Below are 22290 nucleotides of genomic sequence, written 5' to 3' on the forward strand. Positions count from 1 at the left end.
GTACTTTGTGAAAACGTGTGTGTGTGTGTGTGTGTGTGTGTGTGTGTGTGTGTAAATGATTTTTTTTTTTTTTTTTTTTTTGCGGGAGTATTGAGGAGTGAATCCAGGGTGCTTTACCACTGAACTACATCCCCACTTAACTTATTTTTTGAGACAGGGACTCACTGAATTGGTGACACTGGCCTCAAACTTAAGGTTCTCCTGCCTCTGCCTCTCCAGTTGCTGAGATTATAGGCATGTACCTCTGTGCTTGACTATAAGAAGATATTTTGAGATTATGCCAATGTCTGATCTTTATCAAATACTTATCCAATTTTAGCACCGTTGATGATTCTTGCCTGAGTTGTTAATGTGAATACTACTAAATAATGATTTTCTAATTGTATTGTTGATTCTACATCCATTAGTTGTTGTTTTACTGTAATGTAGAATTTTCTCTTACACATTTATTCATTCAATAGATTATAATCCATTATTATTATTTTTATTTTCAAGTTGTCCCAATTTTGGCCAGTGAGAATTCTTTTAACCTGGCTTCTTTATCATTTTGATATGTCCTCATCATTCTTTTTTAATTTTTTTATAATACTTTATTAAGATATAATTTATGTTCATGTGGTTCATTCATGTAAATAGTATAATTCTGTTTTTTAATATATTTAGAATTGTGCAACCATCATCCTAATTAGTCACATCTTCGTTGCTTCCAAAAGCTGTCACTCCTCATTTTTCCAGACACCTCTAGCCTTTGCAACCACTGGTTTGCATTCTACCAGTGAAGATTTGCCTGTTTTTAATTGAAGATTGTCTCTGTGCAAAAGACTAAAGAATGACCAGTTAGATTTTTACTTGTTCTAAGTCTTCTTTCAATCCTCTTTGATCTTTAAATTTAACTGTACTTTATTTCTATAGAAGTGCTTATTATATCATGTAACAGAAAAAAGACATAGGTACATTATTATAATCATTTAAAAGATTTTCATATTCTAATAATATGTTATCTTAATATCTACTGTAGAATGTAGGATTAAGTTAATTATTTTTAAAATGTATTTATTTTAATTGGGTATATATGACAGCAGAATGCATTTTGATTCATTGTACACAATTGCAGCACAGCTTTACATCTCTGTGGTTGTACACGATGTAGCGTCACACCATATGTGTAGTCATATATGCGCCTAGGGTAATGATGTCTATAGGGTAATGATGTCTATTTCATTCCACCATCTTTTGCCCTCATTGTTCTTTTTTTTTTTGTCCTCATTATTCTTTAAGCACATTTTTACTTTTGACACAGCATAATATGCTTTTTCTGACTCAAACCTGGAATTTGCTATTTCTTTAAGGAGCTTTTGTTCTTTTCAGCAGAGTTTTTAGGACAAGATCTGTCCATCAGTGTTTTTCCCCCTCAGTACTGGGGATTGAACCAGGGTTGCTTTACCATTGAGCTATATCTGCAGCCCTTTCTGTTTTTTATTTTGAGACAATGTTTTGCTAAAGTTGCCCAGATGACCTTGAACTGGCCATCTTCCTGCCTGAGTTGCAGGGATTACAGGTATGCACCATTGCATCTGGCTGAGCATCAGGTTTTTAAGCCCTCTTAGTGGATGGAGCTAGGAAATACATGGGTGTATAGACACACATCCACATGTCTGTATTTTTTAAAATATTTTTTAGTTATAAGTGGATGCAATATTTTTATTTTAATTTTTAATGTGGTGCTGAGGATCGAATCCAGTGCCTCATGCATGGTAGGTGAGCACTCTACCTCTGAGCCACAACCCCAGCCTGCACATGTCTGTATTTTAATGTTTACCTTTATTTCCAACCCAACAGGATTTTATTCCCTAGCCTTTCTATATTTGTTACTCCCCTTTCTAACCAGGGAGAAACCTGACTTTTATCTTCCTCAGTGTCTAATTTGCTTAGTTCCCCTGTAGGTGGCCAATTTCCTGCTCGCACTAGTTGAATCCTCAGCTTTTATTGGCCTGCTGGCAGGTGCTGGTTGACTTGTCAGCACCTCAGTGCCCTACCAGACCGTGCTGATCAAGAGGAGGAAGAGCTTAGGGCTATTTAAAAAGTTTTTTTCTTTTCCTCCTTTTTTTGCATTGCTAGAGATCAAACCCAGGGCCTTATGCATACTAAGCTTGTGGTCTCCCACTGAGTTATACCCCCAGCTAGGGCTTTTTTTTTTGACCAATTGGTAGTGAAAGGTGAACAAAGGCTGCCTAGCTGGGCACAGTGGTGCAATGCTTGGGAGGCTGAGTTAGGAGGATCGCAGGTTTGAGGACAGCCTTGGCAACTTAGTGAAACCCTCTCTCAAACTAAAAAAGAAATAAAAGTAGATAGATAGATAAATAAATCTGGGTGCAGTGGTACACCTGTAATATTACCATGGGTTTTAGTTTGATGCTGTAGTCTTTCTTTACACTTTGTTTATATAACACTTAAATTGCTTTTTTTTCCTTTAATCATGGATAAAGGATGAAGATCCTGGATCACTGTGGTAATTTTCCTGTACCTTTAAAAGTCTGAGTATCTGACCCTGACCAATTGGTAGAGGGGTCAAAGTTTTCTGGCAGTGATATTCTTTTGTATCTTCTGGAGTCAGTGTACTGGCTTTTCTTTTGGTAAAGTAACACATGACTTGCCCATTTTGAGAAATTTTCTCCTGACAACTGGAGTATATTTCTCTGAAGTAGCATTTCACATATGCATGCTACATATGATTAGTTGTTCCTGAGTTTTTCTCTCCTATTTCTAAGTAAATATGCCTTGATCTCCTGGGTCCTTGGCAACAGCAGAGCTCAGCATGAGGTTGTAAAAACCTGGCTCTGCAGAGGACCATTGTCCTAGAGGCAGTGCTGATACTGGTTTCTAGGAGATGGGGTCAGTTCCTACATGGAGAGGCTCTCTTTGTGCAGGGACTGAGCTAGAGGTCTTGTGGTGGTCTTTTATGTAACTCATCAGTATTGGCTTATGGTTCTCATCATATATTTGGGTTTATAAGTCTTTGGGGTTTATTAGAATGTGCAATAAGGAAACTTGTGTTCTATCTTGGAGCCATATTCTTCCTGTGCCGTGGTTTCCCCATCTGTAAAATGAGAATAAAGATTTCTGCCCTGCTTCCTCAGAACATTTTGAGGATGGAGAGGCATGGAGAGTTGGAAAGGAAATGAGTGACCAACATCCCCTTACCATTTATTGAATTACCTATTGGACTTCAGATAGTAGTATATCAGTCCATTTTCTATTGCTGATAACATAATACCACAGATTGGGAAAATTAAAAAGAAGTTTATTTTGGCTATGGTTCTGGACCAAGGTTGGGGGGCCATGTCTTTTTCTGGCTTTCTTGCCTGGCAAGATCCAGAGATGATGGCACAGAGCATCAAGCATAACTAGGGAGGGCTGTGTGCTTTTGTGTGCATGCATTTGTGCTTTTGTCTTTCCCTCTATAAAGTCACCAGTATTCGTTCAGTCATGGGTTTCTACCTGATGATCTTATCTGCTTCCACTCCCATCCCCTCTCTTGTCCCCCCCCCCCCAACCAGGGCCCTCCTGTAAGCACCCTAGTTGAGCTATGTTTCTGTGCTCTGTAGATTTTACCTTTTGGGTGGGGGGGCTCTGAACTCAGGGCCTCATGCATGCTAAGTGTGTGTTCTACCACCGAACTATATCACCAGCCCCTCATCTGCTTTATACCTCACAGTGAGGATTAAATTTCCCCATTAGTTTTCAGAGAAGGCAATCCGTATTCAAACTCTAGTGGTCAGACAGCCCATTTAATAATATAAACAGCCCAGAGAAGACAGTAGATACATTCTCATTTATAGAAGAGGGACTATCACACATTCAGGGTAGTGTTCCCTTGAGTTTGTAAGACTGTCTAAGTCTTCCAGAACTCATCATTGTTGTTCCACTTGGCCACACTGTCTGAGCTGTGTTTGCCAAGACATTTTGTCAAGTGTGAAGTTCAGTACAGTACAAACCTAAGAGGCGATACGTAATACTATAACTTTTGAGGAAAGATATTCTGACAGGCATTTAGGTCTGCTTTCCTAGAGAGTAGATATCTTAACTGATAAATCATGGGACTAGATTATAGGATGCCTAAGTAATTCTGACTGGATTTAGTGGTGGGAGAATTTCCATGATTTTGATGCTTACTTTTTCACCTCCAGAGGAAATGGCCATCTTCTGAGGTACATATTCTTCTAGTCTTTGCTTCACATCACACTTTGAGCTATTTCCCCCCATTTTATCCTTTCTTCCTTCCATCTGTACTGGGGATTGAACCTAGGGCCTTGGGCATGCTGGGCAAGAGCTCTGCCCCTGAGCTATATCCAAGCCCTTGAGCTATTTCTTATAGTAACTGTTAGCTTGTATTTATTGTGTCTTTGGACCTGGTTTTAAGCCAAGTACTTTATCCTCTTGTTTAGATTTCATAATGATTTTGTTGTTGTTGTTATACTGGGGATTGAATTCAGGGTTGCTTTCCACTAAGCTGCATGCCCAGATCCTCCTTCCTTTAAAAATTTTAATTTGGGGACAGGGACTTGCTAAGTTGTGATCCTTCTGCCTTAGCCGCTTGAGTTGCTGGGGTCACAATGGGCACCACTGCGCCTGGCAGGTTTTATAACAATTCTTATGGATATTCTTATATATTTACTTCAAAATAATGAAACTGAGCCAATTAAGTAACTTTCTGAGGTCACTGCCGATATTGGTTTGACTCTGAAACTAACGTATTACTATATAATGCTGTTCCTCCTCTGATTATAAAAATGAGCAGTTTGAATAACTTGCAGTTATCCAGAACTTATTTTTTTCTGGGCATTTGCTATTTAGATTACTGAAAAACTAAAAACTAGTTTTACTCCCTTGTCGTAATGCTTCATATCAGGGGATGGCAAAATTATTCTGTAAAGGGCCAGGTAGTAAACATTTTAGGCTTTATAAGCAGTGTGGTCTCTGTCCACCACTGCTCAACTACTGTCTAGTGTGAAAGTAGCTGTAGACGATATGCAAATGAATGAACTTGGCATGTTCCAATAAAACTTTATTTATGGACACACAAATTTGAATTTCATGTTCTTTGCACATTACGTAATATTCTTTTGATTTTCCCCCCACCCCCATCCCTCAGCCATTTAAAAATTAGCTTTTTGACTATACAGAAACAGGTGACAGGCTAACTTTGGCAAATAGGCTATAGTTTACCAGTCCAACCTTTTACCATTGTGAGGTTTTTTTCCTTGTGTTCTGTGTGCTCTTTTGTAATATTATACTCTAAGTCTTTGCCTGCCTTGCGTGTGGTAGTATTTAGTAAATGTTAGTTTGATTTGGATCAACCAGCTCATGGAAGCTTTACTTGCTTCGTGATTTTTGTCTCTGACACCTGCTCTGCTGGCACATGTAAGTGGAGATTTTTAATTGGTAAGAAGATTTAACCGGTAGGTAATGTCAGTTACTGTTTTAACAGAGAAATTAGCTTCCAAATGCTTGTTTCTACATGTGGCATAGTTGGAACATCACCATAGGAGACTTCAGTTCTAAGCCTTGCTCTACCATCAGATACCTGCCTTGTTATTTTAGGCAAAAGTCAATTCATCTGTCTTGCTTTCAGATATAAAATGAAAGGGCCCAGATTAACTGCTCTGTTTATCGGACCTGTCTCAGTAGATCATGCTCCTGAGATTTAAACTCCCTTATTTTACAAACTGAAGCCCATTTATGACACAGCTGGTTTGGAGGCAGTTGTATCCCGAGCCAGTGGAACAGCAGTTCCATGAGATGTCCTGGGCTTCCAGTTCATTGGCTTTGAATGTGGGGCCCTCTAATTTAGGTTTGCCTCTTGCTCTTGCCAGAAAAAGAAAGAAAGAAAGGGAAAAATAAAAAAGAAGCTGGCTATGTTGGCAAATGTTCTGGGAAAGACTTCCCAGACCAAACAGCTTATGTTCTTTGGGGATTGCCTACTTTGTCTAAGTGACATTTTAATTTTCAAGAGATGATTCTTCCTCTGGAGACAATAACTCTGGCTGTAAGGATGCCTTTTCCTGATATACTTTCTGAAAAATTTCCAATTTAGTTTCTTGATTGTTACTTTTGTGTTTATTTAGATTTTTTTTGAGATATTTTTGCTTTGTTAAAGTCTATCTACTAGGCCAAACCTTGCCTCCCCTTTCTACAGCAGCTCCTTTCCTATCCCCTGATGGGATTTTAGGTGTAGAAAATACATTGTCAGAGTAGAGTCCTTGGCCTCCTACTCTGCCATTTGACCTAGACATGCAGTCTTTTTTTGGGGGGGGGCACTAGGGATTGAACTCAGGGGCACTCGGCCACTGAGCCACATCTCCAGCCCTATTTTGTATTTTTTTTTAAATTTTTTTTTGTAGTTTAGATGGATAGAATGCCTTTATTTTATTTGTTGATTTTTATGTGGTGCTGAGGATTGAACCCAGTGCCTCATGCATGCTAGGCAAGTGCTCTGCTGCTGAGCCCCAGCCCCAGCCCTGTATTTTTTTTTTAATATTTGTTTTTTAGTTTTAGGTGGACACAATATCTCTATTTTACATTTAGGTGGTGCTGAGGATCGAACCCAGTGCCCCATGCATCGTAGGCGAGCTTTCTACTACTTACCCACAATCCTAGCCCCGCTATTTTGTGTTTTATTGAGAGACAGGGTCTCACTGAGTTGCTTAGTGTCTCACCATTGTTGAGGCTGACTTTGAACTCGAAATCCTCCTGCCTCAGCCTCCCCAGCTGCTGGAATTACAGGTGTGTGCCACCGTGCCTGGCTGTCCGTGCAGTCTTTGGGTGTTGTAATTAAAAATTTCCCCATGGCTTTGTGGACATTCTAGCACAGAGACACCTCTGGTTCTCCTTTCTGTGTGACATAGAATACTTGTCATATTGTTTCTGAGAAAAAGCCCATATTGTTTCTGGCCATTTTCATCCTTTTAAGAGCTTAGTAGATTTACCAAAGTTCTCTCCTTCTTGTGACTTCCTGCTTTGTTATTCCTAGAGGACTTTAAGGTTCTCTAGCCTTTTCTATGATGAGTCACCATGCCTGACTTGGTTCTGTCAGTGCCTTAAATTTTTCTTTTTCATTAGCATTGTTTAAATCTAATCTACCTATAAGAATATGTAGATCAAACTGGGCCTTTTTTGGGGGGTGGGTGGGTACCAAGTGTGCTTAACCACTGAACTACATCCCAGCCCCTTTTGTTTTTTTGTTTTGAGACAGGTTCTTGCTCAGTTGCTTAGAGTCAGTAAATTGCTGAGACTGGTCTCACACTTGTGATTCTCCTGTCTCAAGTTCCCAAATTGCTGAGATTATTATAGGCATGTACCACCATGCCTGGTTTCATTAACATTTTTTGAAATATAATTCACATAATAAACTTGACCCCCTTGAAGTATATATTTCAGTGGTTTTTATTACATTCATACAGCGATCACCACTGCCTAATTCCAAAATATAATTTTTTTTTTTTTTTTTGTACCAGGAATTGAATGCAGGAGTACTTAACCACTGAGCCACATCTCTGGTCCTTTTATTTTAAACTTTGATTTGGGTTCTTGCTAAGTTGCTTAGGGCCTTGCTAAATTGCTGAGGTTACCTTTTAACTTGTGATCCTCCTGCCTGAGCCTCCCTAACACTCGGATTACAAGCATGCCACCGTGCCCAGCTCTAGAATATAATTCATCACTCCAGAAGATACCCTGTTACTCATCACTCATCACTTTCTGCTCTTTCTCTCTCCATAGTCCCTGAGAACCACTAATCTATTTTTAGTCTATTGATTTGCTTATTCTGGACATTGTGTATAAATGAAATCATTCAACATGTGGCCTTTTGTGTCTGCCTTGTTTGACAGCATAAGTTTTTCAAGTTTCATCCATATTGTGAAATCATGCAGAACTTAATTTCTTTTTACTGCTGAGTAATATTCTTGTTATGGATATTATATATTTTGTTTTTTCATTCATCAGCTGATGAACATTTGGGTTGTTTTTCCCCCTTTGGGGCTATTATGAATAATGTGGCAATGAACATTTGTGTACCAGTTTTTGCGTGAACATGTGTTTTCATTTCTCTTGGGTTTATACCTATGAGTAGAATTCCTGAGTCATACGGTAATTTTAACTTTTGAGGAACAATAAGACTTCCAAAGCAGGAGCACCACCAGCAACCTACAATGGTTACAGTTCCTCCATATTCTTGGCGACGCTTCTTATTCTCTGACTTTGTTTTCTGGAGATGGGATCTCCCTATGTGGACCAGGCTCATCTTGCACTCCTGGACTGAAGTGATCCTTCTGCCTTAGTTTCCCAAGTAGCTGGGACTACAGGCATGTACCACTGAGTCTGGCTCTCTCTCTTATTGATTATAGCCATCCCAGGAGCTGTGAAGTGTTTTTGATTTGCATTTCCCTGATGATTTATGATGTTGAGCATCTCTTCATGTACTTATTGGTTATTTGTATAAATGTGTATTCAAATGTTTATTCAAATGTCCTGTCCCATTTTTAGTTGGGTTATTTTTTTTTTATTGTTCTGATTTTTCAGTCTGGATATTAGATAGTTATCAAACATGCTTTGCGAGTATTATTTTTTTAGTTTCTTAATAAATGTTCATTAAAGCACAGTGCTTTTGATTTTAATGAAGTCCAGTTTGTCCTTTTAAAATCATTTTGGTTGCTTGTATTTTTTGTGTCAGATTTAAGAAATTAGCACCTAATGCATGGTCATACAATTTACATTTTTTTTTAAATTCTAAAACTTTTATGGTTTAACTCTGAACTTCTTTAGTTACCTTTTGCATGTAGCATAAGGTAGAGATCAAACTTTACTCTTTGGCTTATGGATATCTGGTTATCTTGACACCTTTTCGTTGAAAGGACCGCTCTTCCCATTGAATTTTCTTAGCCCTTTGTTAAATCAGTTGACCATAAATGTATGGATTTGTTTGGGGCCTTTTATTGAGCCCTCATTCTTTTTATCTTGGTTTTTTATATTGGCAGGTGTTGCTGTTGCCATTTTCCCATTTTATCTGAACAGGTAGAATGCAGGGGTAATAAGATGATCCTCAGGTGAAGAAGATATTTCTCTTGGCTGGAAAAAAATGCTGACTGCATTAATGTACTTAAGAATTTCTGTACGGTCGCTTTCTTTGCTGTAGATTTTTGCGGAAGATTTCTGTCTACTCTTGCCAGTGGCTGGGAATTAAAGAGTTAAGCACACCAGATCATTTATCAGAATCTAGTGAAGATTTAATGTGGTGTTCTTGTTGCTGGGCAACATTTTAGTGGCTGCCCAGATAGTGTTTCACTGTAGGTAATCTCCCAGTAAACCTGTAAGTGGGTTTGAACAGTTTGAGCCCCCATTTTCTTTCTCAGCTGCCTTGTTTCAGCCTTTGTAGCCACCTGACTCCTGCCCTGAATCCAGGTGCTTTGAATCACACACATCTCTCTGCAGCCTTTATTGGCAGAGCTGAGAATTATCTAATCCATAACCTCAATCAAACTGGACTCATTGTGACAGCTGGTTTCACAAACCTCCTGCTGCATCAGGTAGTCCTAAGATTGGTTTTCTAGAATATGTCATTTTATTAATATAATTGGATAAAGCAGTAACCATATGACTTGTTTTCTATGCCCTATAAATTAGCAATTAAGGATAATTACTGCATCCATGAAAGTTTGCCACATGAATCAGTCAGTGCAGCTTCAGTGATCAATTACCCATGACAGTCTCCCTTCAATTGTAACTTGATTCCTCTGAAATTAAAATTCTCATGAATGACATTTTACTTATTATGCTGTTTGTATCCCCACTAGAATATCGGCTCCCCCAAAGCAGAAATGTTTTTGTTTCAGTGAAGTATGATGCTTAACTAGAACAATGACCCACACATAGTTAGACATTAAATAAAATAAATATTTAAAAGAAAAATAAATAACTATAATTAACTAAATGTATAAACCAATCAGTGAATAAACTTATGAAAATAATCAACTTAGGCCAAACATAGCAGAGCATACTTGTAATCCCCTCAGGAGGCTGAGGTGGGAGGATCGTAAGTTCAAAGCCAGCCTCAGCAACTTAACGAGACCCTGTCTCTAAATAAAATATAAAAAGGGCTGGGATATGGCTCAGTGGTTAGGCATTTGTAATTTGCTCCCAAATTAACTTAGATGGCAGGTCTCTCAGAAGGGAAAAAATGCGGGCTGGGGATGTGGCTCAAGCGGTAGCGCGCTCGCCTGGCATGCGTGCGGCTCGGGTTCGATCCTCAGCACCACATACCAACAAAGATGTTGTGTCTGCCGAGAACTAGAAAATAAATATTAAAAATTCTCTCTCTCTCTCTCTCTCCTCTCTCACTCTCTCTTTAAAAAAACAAACAAACAAAAAAAGAAGGGAAAAAATGCGTTGATGCCACATGAAATTTAAATTATCTCATATGTAGATCTTGATCTTTTCCATATTTTACTTAGATGTTTAAAGTGTTTTCCCCCTAAAGTTATTTTTCTTTGGTTTTATTTGGTTGAAAATCTTATGTAAAGGGAAGCTGTTAAAATGTTTTTTTACTGAAGAACTTGAATAGATGGTTGACAAGCAAGGCAGGTGGAGGAGGTTTAACAGCGCTTGGAAAATGAAATGGGGAGAGCTAAGTGTGTTTTGAACAATTTCCATTTCTGTAAATGGTAGGAGGGAAACCATTTTTCCTAACAATCTTTTCCTACCATTCCTGCAAGGTCACTGGCAAATGATGGGAAGACAGTTCAGAGGCAGATGTACACATCAGTCCTTACCTGGGAGGAATAGAAGTAGCAGTCTCTGCCATTATGAATCTATTCTTGTTGCTTAGAAGGTTGAATCGGTGGCTGCTGCTCAAATTAGCATACTCAATAGAATACAATACACAGAGCAGCCTAAAAAGTAAAAAATCAAGTCTGTCTAATATTAATTCAAGCATATTTGGCGCAATAATGCAAAGTTCTGACAGCATTTGGGAAGAGTATTTTTGCAAAATTATTGTGAGCTAGTTATTTGCCAAAGACCTTCATGGGGCTGAGATAATACATAGTAGACCCATTGCTCCTGGGGACCTAGATTACTAGGCAGAGGCATTAGAGACAATACCTTTCTAATGTTTAGGGATGAAAGGGGATTCTTCTCCTGAGTTACTCTGTTCTTGAGCTTTTCAGTGGTCATTGTCAGACTTTGGTTTCCTGAGCTGGGTCAGTACTTATTTAGCAGTATGCCACAGTGCGTTTTCTTGTAAGTGGATATTAGCTTTTCCAACTGTGCTTCATCAAGTGACATGTTGGGTCTCCTGGGAATGCTTTATTTTTGTGAAAACTTGAACTAAAATTGTGGAGCAGGTAATGGAGACAGATCATCTGGTTTGTGTGGTATGAGTAGCGTGGCTCTCCTAGGCCTCCTTTGGTATATGTGCATGAAATATTTAAAGTGCATGTATACTACAGTGTGCTCTTTTTGTTATGTATTTTACTGATGTCATTTGTGATGAATAATTGACTGTAAATGAGTTCAGATTCAAACTCTTTTCCTTTTTTTCTTGATCTGTCTCATTCAGGAACTCCAGGTATCCTCTGCTCTAGTCTACCTCTTCTTTCTTGGCTTGGATTTGAGAGCTGTCTTTCTAGAATCTCATTTCCCAGAGACGATGCCTAGGGCTGTTAGCAAGGTTGTTTGATTGGCAATTTTAGAGTTTTATTGCTGATAACACTTGATCAGAAATAATAATAAGAGCATGTTTTGTAACTGGATTAGTAAGACTGTTTGTGTGTACTGTGTTGTGTGAGTATAACTAGAGAGGAGTGATTTAGGTCAAGGTCTGTCTGCTCAAATCATTGGAAATATTAAGACATTAATCAGAGCACCAGTTTTTAAAAATTGGAATATGCTTATTTTTTTGATAAAGTTCCCATAAAACAGGAGTAGAGTGGGTAAATGAGTTGTGGTATGTTCAGAAAATGAAATACTATACAGCCATGAAAATGAAAAAAACTAGTGTTTCACATCAACATGGATGAGTTCTACTAAATACAAAAGAAGCAAAATAAACAAGTTATTGGTAGGTACGTGCAGTAAACTCACTTAGTAGAGAGTTTATAAATAGAAAATATAAAGCCATATTGCCAAGTATATGTATATATAGATGAACTGTACAGAACTGTACAAAGAAGCAAGGGAGGAATTATCATAAGGAGTATGGTGGTGTCAGGCGAAGGGGACGTGAGTAGAGAAGAGCACAGAGGGAATCCAAGGTTCTGACAGTGTTCTAGTTCTTAATATGGGTAGTGACTACTGTGTTAGTCAGTTTTTATCACTGTGATCCAAATAGTTGACATAAGCAAATTAGGGGTGGAAAGGTTTCTTTTGGCTCATGATTTCTGGGGTTTCCATCCACGCTCAGCTGGCTTCATTGCTTTGGGCAATGAAGATGAGGCAGTGCATCATGGAGGAAGTGCTAGAACAGAGCTGCTCAGTTCATGGTAGCTGAGAAGAAGAAGAGAGGGCAGAGGGGGAGAGGGTGTGGAGGAGGGAAAGCCTGGGGAGAAAACACCCTCCCAGGGTATACCCTATAACCTACTTTGTCCCCCTAGGTCCCACTTCCCATTAGTTCATTCAGCTGTCAGTTGGTTAATCCATCCAATGTATTAATTCACCTGTGCGATCAGAGCTCTCATTATCCAGTCGTTGCCTGAAAACCCTACCTTTGAACTTGCTGCCCTGGGGACCACGCTTTCAATACGAGACTTTGGGAGTCATTCCAGATCTAAACCACAACATTTATTCAGTTACTTATTTTTCTTATTCTTTTATTTATACATGTATGTTGAAATGCACTTCTAAATTTATGTTTTTCAATTTATAGCATTACTTAAGGTGGAAAGGTGAGGGAGAAATCTTAGCTAGAGTGGCTTCTGCTCTGTTAGCTTTTCCCACTGTGACCAGAATACCTGACAAGACCAACTTAGGGGAGGGGAAATTTGTTTTGGCTCAAGATTCTAGAGGGTTAGACCATGGTTGTAAGATAGCATATCACTGTGGTAGAATATGGTGGAGGTCCACTGCTTCACTAGTGGCCACCAGAAAACACTAAGAGGGTAAAGGGCCACAGGGAAGATGGACCCTTCCAGGACACCTCCAGTGACCCACCTCCTTCAGCTATATCCTACCTCTAGTTATCACCTGGTTAGTGCATTCAAACTAGGATGGACTGATTAGGTCAGAGCTCTGATATTCTAATCGTTTCACTAGGGCTTTTAGGTGACCTTCATATCCAATCCATAATACCTTCAGACTCTTTTTTGATTCATCTTCCTTCACAAGGATCATTCCTCTCTGGCCTCATCTGCATTTAGTGATCTAAATGCCTTTTTCTCAGTTGCAAGTGGGTTCTGTGCCTGGCACCCTTGGTCAGAGATCAGAGGAGCTGCTACATGTGGGAGCCTTAAAGTTCTTTTAGAGTCTACTGTTCTAATCATCCAGGAACTGACTTTCCAGATTACATGACAGATTTCTCTCTCTCTTGACCTTGGGCACCCTCAGATCCTCTCTTAGATGGTGTGTAGGGGCTTTTTTGGCTTCCCCTTTTCTTAAGTTCATGTTTGCCTCAATCCTAGAATGGAAAGTGTGAATAGAGATATTAACTTCTTAATAATTGAAAAGAACATAAGTGGTGGTGCTTGCTGGGATGAAATTACAAAGGTCATTAATTTCTATATCTCACATACTTTTTCATCCCAGTCTATTTGTTTTATGGCTTTTTTATTGGTTGTTTAATTCCTGTTGTATTTTTGGGACCATCATTTTGGAATCTGGCCCAGGGCTTTATGCAGTTTTTTCTCTCATAAAGTTAAAAGCAATTCTCTTTATTCACCAAATATTTGAGGGCCTCTGTGGTACTGTTAAGGTGTTCGGGATTAGTGCCTTAGTGAACAACCTACATTATGTTGATGTCACATCTAGAACACTAATTTTTCTCTTTTTGTCTCTCCTTAGGTCCTCTCAGGGTGTGCCATCATTGTTCGAGGGCAGCCTCGTGGTGGGCCTCCTCCTGAGAGGCAGATCAACCTCAGCAACATTCGCGCTGGCAATCTTGCCCGGCGGGCAGCTGCCACACAACCAGATGCAAAAGACACCCCTGATGAGGTAGGTGCCTCCTAAGGCTGTGGACGTGGGTAACAGCTCAATCTCACCCTTGACTCTTGTGATTCTTTTTTGTTTGGTATCAGGTATTGCTTAACCACTGAGCTATATCCCCAACCCTTTTTATCTTCTATTTTGAGTCAAGGCCTTGCTAAGTAAATTGCTTAGGGCCTTTCTAAGTTGCTGAGGCTGGGTTTGAACTTTGATCCTCCAGCTTCAGCCTCTTGAGCTGATATGCACCATTGCACCTGGTAACTGTTATGATTTTGATGTGCTTTCTTTCCTGTGTATTTTGAGTATTTTGGAATTATGGGACTGATGGCTCTGGGTACGTCTCTGTGGCAGCATGTTGTAGTTTCACATTCACTGCCTTAGCAGCAATCAAGGGTCTCGGGGCTTTTCTTGAACTTTTTGGTTGGTTGGTATTTTCCCTTGCTACTCTGGGAATAAATTGAGAACATCTTCTAGGTAGTCTCAGCCATTTGAAGTCATCATCAGTTATGACAGCTGTGAAAAGCTAGTACTTTTCCCCCATAGACCATTGATGTTATTAGTGTCTTCTTTCAAAGATTTTTAATATCTATATAGCATTGTTTTCATAAATAGTATCCTATGATACATGCTGGGTCCATATTATGGATTCTTAATCTGAAATCCATGAATCCCTAAAGGTATCTGTGAGTCCTATGGAGTTGTTTGTAAATTTTTGTGTGAACGTGGACTTTTTAATTTTTTTTTAGATTTTATTTACTTATTTTACTTGTTGATGGACCTTTATTTTTTATTTATATGCAGTGCTGAGAATCGAACCCAGTGCCTCACATATTCGAGGCAAGCTCTCTACCACTGAGCCACAACCCAGTGCTGGACTTTTTTTTTTCAGTATTTTTTTTTGTTGTAGATGGACATAGTATCTTTATTTATTTTTATGTGATGCTGAGGATCGAACCCAGTACCTCACACGTTAGAGGTAGGCGCTCTACCACTACAGCCCCAGCCCTGAAGATGGACTTTTTAAGGGATGAAATTATCTGTTTCTCAGCAACTCACCATTGTGTTAAGGTGACTTGAGAAACTGCTGAGCTTTTGTCCCCTATCTCTACCATGCCTCTTGCACTCCCCTTCCCCCACCTCTGATGCCTGGCTTCCAGGGCTGCTTTGTGGACTCCTTTCCTCTCTAGGCAGCTGCCTTGAGTCCCAGTTCTGCACAATTTAGTTTTCTTGGCTTCTGTACTTTGAAACATTGGTGTGTTTGGCTCTTCTTTAGTAGTGCTTTGGGTATAGAAATAAAATTTCTAGAAAATAATTATTTGTCCTTTGCCCCAATTTGATGTTACACAAATTAGTACCTCAGCTCTCCTTTGCTCTCCAGGGTTGTGAAGAAGGAAAAGCTAGAGCTCATGAGGATCTTTTATTTAGGGAAAAGATTTTAGTTTTTTTTTCAACTATAACTAAGGGCATTTTGTTTAAATTAAGAATATAGTGAAGGGATGGGAATATAGCCCAGTGGTGGAACTCTTGTCTAGCATATGTGAGGCTGGGGGTTCAATCCCCAGTACTGCAAAAAAAAAAAGAAAAAAGAAAAAAGATATAAAGGAGTGTTACAGATAATAGAAGTGGAGAAAAATAATCATTTTGTCAAATGAACCAGTTAGAATCTTGGAATATTAACTAAATAGATTAAGATAAGGTCTTTTTCATTGGTCCTCCATCAGTAACCACAGGTGTTGGGAATATATAGTGTATACCTCAGGATTGTTCAACACGGATTAAATGAGAAAATGTGACAGGCTTTGTGCATTATAGCATCATAAAGTACTTAGTAAATGGTAGTGTATGGCAATCACTGCTGCTGTGTAACACCATGTACTAAAGATTAAGTCTCTTTCAATAGTTTTCAGATTTTGGGTGCTAACCAAATGAGCAAACCAACATTTTAAATAGTACTCTTCCTTTCAGTTGCATGTTATATAACAACTCAACTGCTTCTGAGAGGTGAAGAGTGTTGACCTTTCTTGGAGCTGATCAAGTTCATTTCTCCAGAAGAAAGAAGCAGTGTAGCCTCTAAGAAAGAGGGTTGTGTTTTAATTTCCCGTTTTGTGGGTGAGAATCTGGGGCAGAGAAGCTCAAGGCCAGTTGGGACTTGTTCTAAAGTATAACTGTATGCCATGTAACAGGACAATAGAATCTGACCAGAACTATCCTTGCTGAAAGAATACCCTCTGATCTTACCTGGCATTCCATTTAGTCCCATGTGTTATACAGTCTAGTGCTTTTGTCTCTTCCAGAGCACCTCAGTCTCATCAAGTTTTTTCCAGTTACTCTTCAAGGATCCCTGGCAGATGAAGTATTTGTAGATTCAGTGAGCCCACAGTCATTATTTCTCCCTCCTAGCACCTAGTCTGTCCTCACTCTGCGGTGACCTGCTGTGCCCTTGAAGCTGCCCTGAGTCAGTACCAGGAATGCCCCAACCAGATTTCCCTTGTTCTTGTTTTACCTCCTCTCCCCCAATATCCAGGCCTTTTATCAAGACCTAGAAATTCTGCCTCCTTAAAATCTTTTCTTATCCATCCTTGATATTTTATTGCTGTTGTTACTGCTCTTTGTTCAGCTTTGATAGTGTGCTTGGAATGTTGAAATGAAGTCCCTTTGCCTCATTCTTCCTTTTAATCCTTTCTCCATAGGTACCCAGATTCTTTTGAAACATAATTTCATTTATTGCCTTGCTCATTGTTATTCCCAGACACTTCAGTGGTTCCTCACTGACAAGCCTATGTGTCAGCCTGGTACACAGAGCATTTGTGATTTAACTTTCAGTCTCTTTGGGAATGTTAAGGCCCAACCATGATGCAGTGCTCAGGTCTCCTCCTAGGACACAGGAGTGTACCTCCTCTGTCCTTGGCTCATGCTACTCCCTCCATCAGGAGTCCTTTTCCCATTTGTGTGGCCCAGGACACTTCCTCGAATCCCATCTTAGTGCTAGCAGAGCATCCTCAACATTTCTTTCCAGGTCTGTGCTTTTCTCTACTAGATCATAAGCTGTTCAAAAGAAGGGGCCTTTTCTCTCATCTCTGGGTTCTTGTGTCTAGTCAGCACCAGACACAAAGCAGGTATACAGTGAGTAAATGTTTAAGAGGATAATGAGGAAAAGAAACCAAACATTTCTCTTTGGGAGCAGGAGGGTTATTCATCATGGCACCACTCTTCCAGGCTTCCATTGTTTTGGAGCTGTTGGTTCTTTTCACATTCAAGAAATATCAAAGACATTATTGTTCTTTTTCTTGCCTTTGTATCACTGTCCCAAATATCATTAACTTGATTATTTTTTGCCTTCATTCTGTTATCTTCTTTCACTGGTACTCAGCTTTCTCCTAAGTCCTGTGGCAATGAAAGCAACCCTACTGTATGTCCCAGCCAGCACTGTTCCTGTCCCAGGCTAATCCCCAGTGTTGCCTAGCTACTCCAGGCAGCCTAGATACTGCATTGATGGGCACTGTGGGATTTATATATTTATTTCTCACAGATTAATTGAGCTCCTGCAGTGTAAAGCTGTATGTTGGTTTCCTGAGAAATACAGCAGTGAATGTGACAGTTATATTCACTTGAGTTTGAGGATTAGGATGGTGAGGGAGAGATGGGAGAGCAAGATATCCATGTGATACAATGGGGTCATTAGAAGAGAAGAAGGAACAAGAGTCTTAGAACAACCTGGGCATAGTGGTTCAGTCCTGTAGTCTCAGCTACTTGGGAGGCTGAGGCAGGAGAATTCCAAGTTAGAGTCCAGTTTTGGCAACTTAGACCCTGTCTCAAAATAAAAAATAAAGAAGCTGGAGGTGTAGATTAGTGGTACAGTGCCCTGGGCTTATTTTCCAGTATGGGGCTGGGATGGAAGTATAAAATGCTAGACCATGGTTTTAAGATTTTACGTTGTTCTGGGGTTTGATCTTGTCCCAGTAATTTTAGGAGTATGACTGAAAAAGATTGGAATCAGAAAGTTGCACTTCACTTCAGGTGTCACAGGTTTGCTTGCGTCTGAGCATGGAGAATAAGCTGCCAGATTCAGAGTACCTGCATTGGGCATTCTAAAGGGAGGAGGAGGAGGTAGTTGTGAATCTTCACTTAAAGGCTACTTGTTTCTTAGATGGAGGTCTGGGACATCATATGAAAAGACCAGTTATTCTTCCTATTAGGCCATTTTGGCTCCTGATAATGCTTTTAGGGAGGTTCTCTGCCTTTTAGAGTTGTTGTAGGAGATTCTTTTGAGACAGAAAGCCTTCCTGACTGTCCTGTGTTTACATGTGGAGGCACTGGCCTTAATTCTATAAGGATTCTTTGTTTTGTTTTGTGGTGTTGATTGATCATGTTACTGGGGATTAAAATAGAGTGTCATGTGTGCTAGGCAAGAGCTGTACCACAGAGCTTCATCCCCAGCCTTCATGGATTCTCTCTTATCCTGTTCTCTTGCCCTTGTGAGCACCCGTTGTCAGTTTCTTCCCTGCATAGCTCTGGCCTCTTCTCGTCTTAGCCGATATCTTTTCTGGTTACAGAATTCACCCATCTCTTCATAGAAAATGACTTGAGGGCTGCGTTAGGGAAGGAAGATTGTAGAAATTAGGCAGTTTTTTTCCTACAGTGTTAGGTGTGTGTCCATTTCAAAATCTCCAGTGTGGCTTTCTCTTATTGCCCAGTGACTGACCAACTCTAAAACATGAGGGTCTCAGTGAAAGGTTTTCTTTAAGCAAACCTTGAAAACTTTTAGAGAGCTTCTGCCTGGTGGGTAGAAACTGTAGGATCTCCCTAAGGGGGTAGATATTCATTTCCTCATGAACTAACCCTAGTTACATGAGTTTTCACCAAAGTCTTAACTTCCTTTAGGAGCACAAGTATGATTAGAACTTTGCCAGTATTTAAGAAGAATATTACTGAATTTTAAATATTAATGTGGTACTTGGGGCTGTATTGTAAGCACAGCCATAGCTGGGTATATTTGTAGAATAAGTTGACCACTAAGTTAATTTGTTTGTGTGAGGCTCAGTACTATTGGTTTGTTTATTATTATTTCTGTGATATGATTGATAGTTGGGATCATGAATCAGTTATTGACCTCTTTTTGGCAAGTGGTTTCTGTTTTCAGTTTTAGGGAATGTGGGTGGGGAATGAGCCATATGATATGGAGAACAGTTTATTGCTACTGAGTGATTGGCTCCTTTGCCTATTGTAATTTTCAGGAGAGAGGATCATGTGAGTGAATACAAGGTTGTTTTGGGGTCTTTGAGCACCCTTACCTGGGACTAGTTCTTCCTGGAACCAGTCACAGTTGGTGGATATGTAACAGCACTGTTACATGACTACCAGCCCAGCAAGTTGATGGATTTGCCATATTTTTGTTGGCTTCTGGTCTGGGTATATTTTTCATTTAGAAATGTTGTTGGGTGACCCCATGTTTAATCTTCATGGACTGAAAAGATAAGCAGAGGCTTCCTCTTCAGGCTACTTACTCATTTACTGTTTGCTTTCCTATGTGCATTTGGAGTTCTGTGATTTTAAGAGCTCTTCATAGGGAATGTGTGCATATTGCATTGTAAGAGAAGAACACCCTTTTCTCCTTTGTGTGTTTTCAGAACATGAGCTCCTACTGACCATATGCTCCTGGAACTTTGAGCCTGTCCCTCCCATTTCTATTCTAAGGGAACTTGGGGAACTGAGCTAGGACTGGACTATAAATTCAGGTGCCAGTGTCCACTCTGACAGGGTTGTTTCAGAGGAGACATCTTCTTTGAACCATCGTAGGAGTGGTGGGGCAGGTATGGGACAAAACTCTCCCTTTGCTCAATTCCTTCTTTCCTTCCTTTTTAACTTCCTTTTAATGTGTTCCTAGGGAGTGAATTGAGGTGACAACTGAGTTATACTCCCAGCCTTTTTTTTTTTAATTTTGAGACTATCTCGCTAAGTTGTTCAGGTTGCTCTTACTTAAACTTGTGATCTTCCTGTTTCAGCCTCCCGAGTTGCTGCATTTGTAGGTGTGTACCAGTGTGCTCAGTTGCTTTGCTTATTTTCTTCATAGCCTGGAGATATGCCATGTGGGGATGTGTGACTCCCACCTGTGTCTATGTTGTGAGTGGGTGAGAGGGAGGAATTGCCACAATTGCTGATCCCCCCTCAGGGCTGTTACTGATGTCCTTCTAAGAATCTGGGACCGGCAAAGGCTTCAGACCGGAGCAGGATAGAAGAGGAGACATTTGCGGGGACTTTCCTCAACTGTGCTGCTGTATTTTAAAAGAAGGCAGAAATAACAAAATAAGGCTCTTTCTTGAGCAGTGAATTCACTCTGAAATAATAGCACTAAGCCTTCATCGTTCCTCTAGCAGTGCCTCAAACTGGTTTTGGGGAAAGTGCTTTGTAAATTGGAAAAAAGGTGAACAAATGGAGGTGGTATTTGTTAGTTATGATGTTTCTCATAAATAACAAGGTGGCAGTTGTTATTTAAGATATCCTCCAGGTATCTTCTGGAGCCTGGGCTCCCCATTTCAGGGAGTGGATTGATACATAGAAAGCAGTTAGAGCAGTGGCTGGCACATGGCAAGTGCTATAAAAGTGTTGGCAAATATTATTCATGAAGTAAGCTGTAACTGAGCAGGCAGTGATGGGGAAAGTGCTATTACTGGTGTCTGGAAAGCTCTGAGGCCTGTTTTTAGGGTTTGCTAACTAATCACTAGACCTTCCGTTTGTATGAGGCCCCTAAATGTGTAATCTGCTTTGTGTGCATTTTGTTTTCTTGTTCTCTCAGTGTAGAGGTGTGCTAGGTACTCACAGGGTATTGAAGGCATGAAATTGCTTGAACTCTGTTCGGGATATGGAATAGGCAGTTCTCCTGTGACATCTTTGTTTTGTCTTTCAGCCCTGGGCATTTCCTGCTCGAGAGTTCCTTCGCAAGAAGCTGATTGGGAAGGAAGTCTGTTTCACGATAGAAAACAAGACTCCCCAGGGGCGAGAGTATGGCATGATCTACCTTGGAAAAGGTGAGCGGCAAGGAGGAGTGCATTCATGGAGTGTAAAGTTCCTCTGAGGGGGCATTTCATGTGGTGGCAGTCCACTGTGGAGGTAGCTTGAGGAGTTGGCTGTAGGTGGCATTGGAGATGCATCAGGTACTGGGCACATGGCACATAGATGCACAGGCATGACCCCAGCAGTCCTGCTCCTTGTTTACTCCTGTGCTACTTTCTTGGCGTGGTTTGAGGTGGATATGGAATAGCGTAGCAGTCTCTCTCCTGTTTAGGCCACCAGGTTGTGGAACTTAATGGCTTTGTGCTTCTAGGTCAGAGTGCTAATTGAATTCCTATAGATTTTCAATGTTGCATCCTCTATTTTCTTTATCTTGTGGCTTTTCTTCTCTTCCTGGGGACTCTTTAGGAAAGGAAGATCTGTTCAGGGCTTTTCATTTTTTTTTCCCCCTGGCCACACATTTTGTAAGAATTCAAAGAACTCAGGCTTTAAAAAGATAGTATATGTGAAGATAAAGTTTAAAAAGATGGTACATGTAAAGTGCCACCTCTGGCATGGTTTGTGTACTCAGTGAATATGTGTGCATGTGCATGTGTGCATGCCCCTGTTGTTCAGCTGGGCTAGATGGCTAATGGGATGTGAGATGTTATGGTCTTCTTGGCTTAGGTGGAGGGGGAGAGAGTAGGATTGGGAATGGAGTTTCAACAGATATAGGACATTGAAAGAATTGATAAAATATGGAAAGCAACATGATGAACATGAACAGTTTGAGAGCACATTTTTAAGAAGTTTCCTGTGATTCTTAAAAACAAAACAGAACAAAACAAAAGCAACCCTAACATCTCATGCAGCTAAGCTGTCTTAGATCATCTATTTGACTTATGTAGTCAGAGCTGGAGGTAAACAAGCTAGGTTGAGTGGTGAGACTAATGACATCCTGTTAAGACTGATTATAATTGTGGAGATATTTGAAAAAGTGAGTTGGAAATGAACTTGGAGGCGTCTTATTCAGTTTCTTTCTCTTTTTAGGATGGGAAAAAAAATGGTAGAATTTGAGGTTAGCCCAGGACTTATTAGAAAAGGGATGATCAGTTT

General features: G+C 40.0%; 1 protein-coding gene across 1 annotated transcript in view; it reads left to right on the forward strand.

The window, feature by feature from the left end:
- The window catches only part of Snd1 (staphylococcal nuclease and tudor domain containing 1), a 412495-nt gene that overhangs the window by 20044 nt on the left and 370161 nt on the right, over positions 1-22290 (forward strand). The window contains exons 2-3 of the mRNA XM_026411666.2: positions 14047-14196; positions 21092-21212. Of these exons, the coding sequence (XP_026267451.1) occupies positions 14047-14196; positions 21092-21212 (271 nt within the window). The remainder of the gene's footprint in view (positions 1-14046; positions 14197-21091; positions 21213-22290) is intronic.

Source organism: Urocitellus parryii, chromosome 3, assembly GCF_045843805.1.
Source record: "Urocitellus parryii isolate mUroPar1 chromosome 3, mUroPar1.hap1, whole genome shotgun sequence".
In the NCBI taxonomy this organism is placed as follows: Eukaryota; Metazoa; Chordata; class Mammalia; order Rodentia; family Sciuridae; genus Urocitellus; species Urocitellus parryii.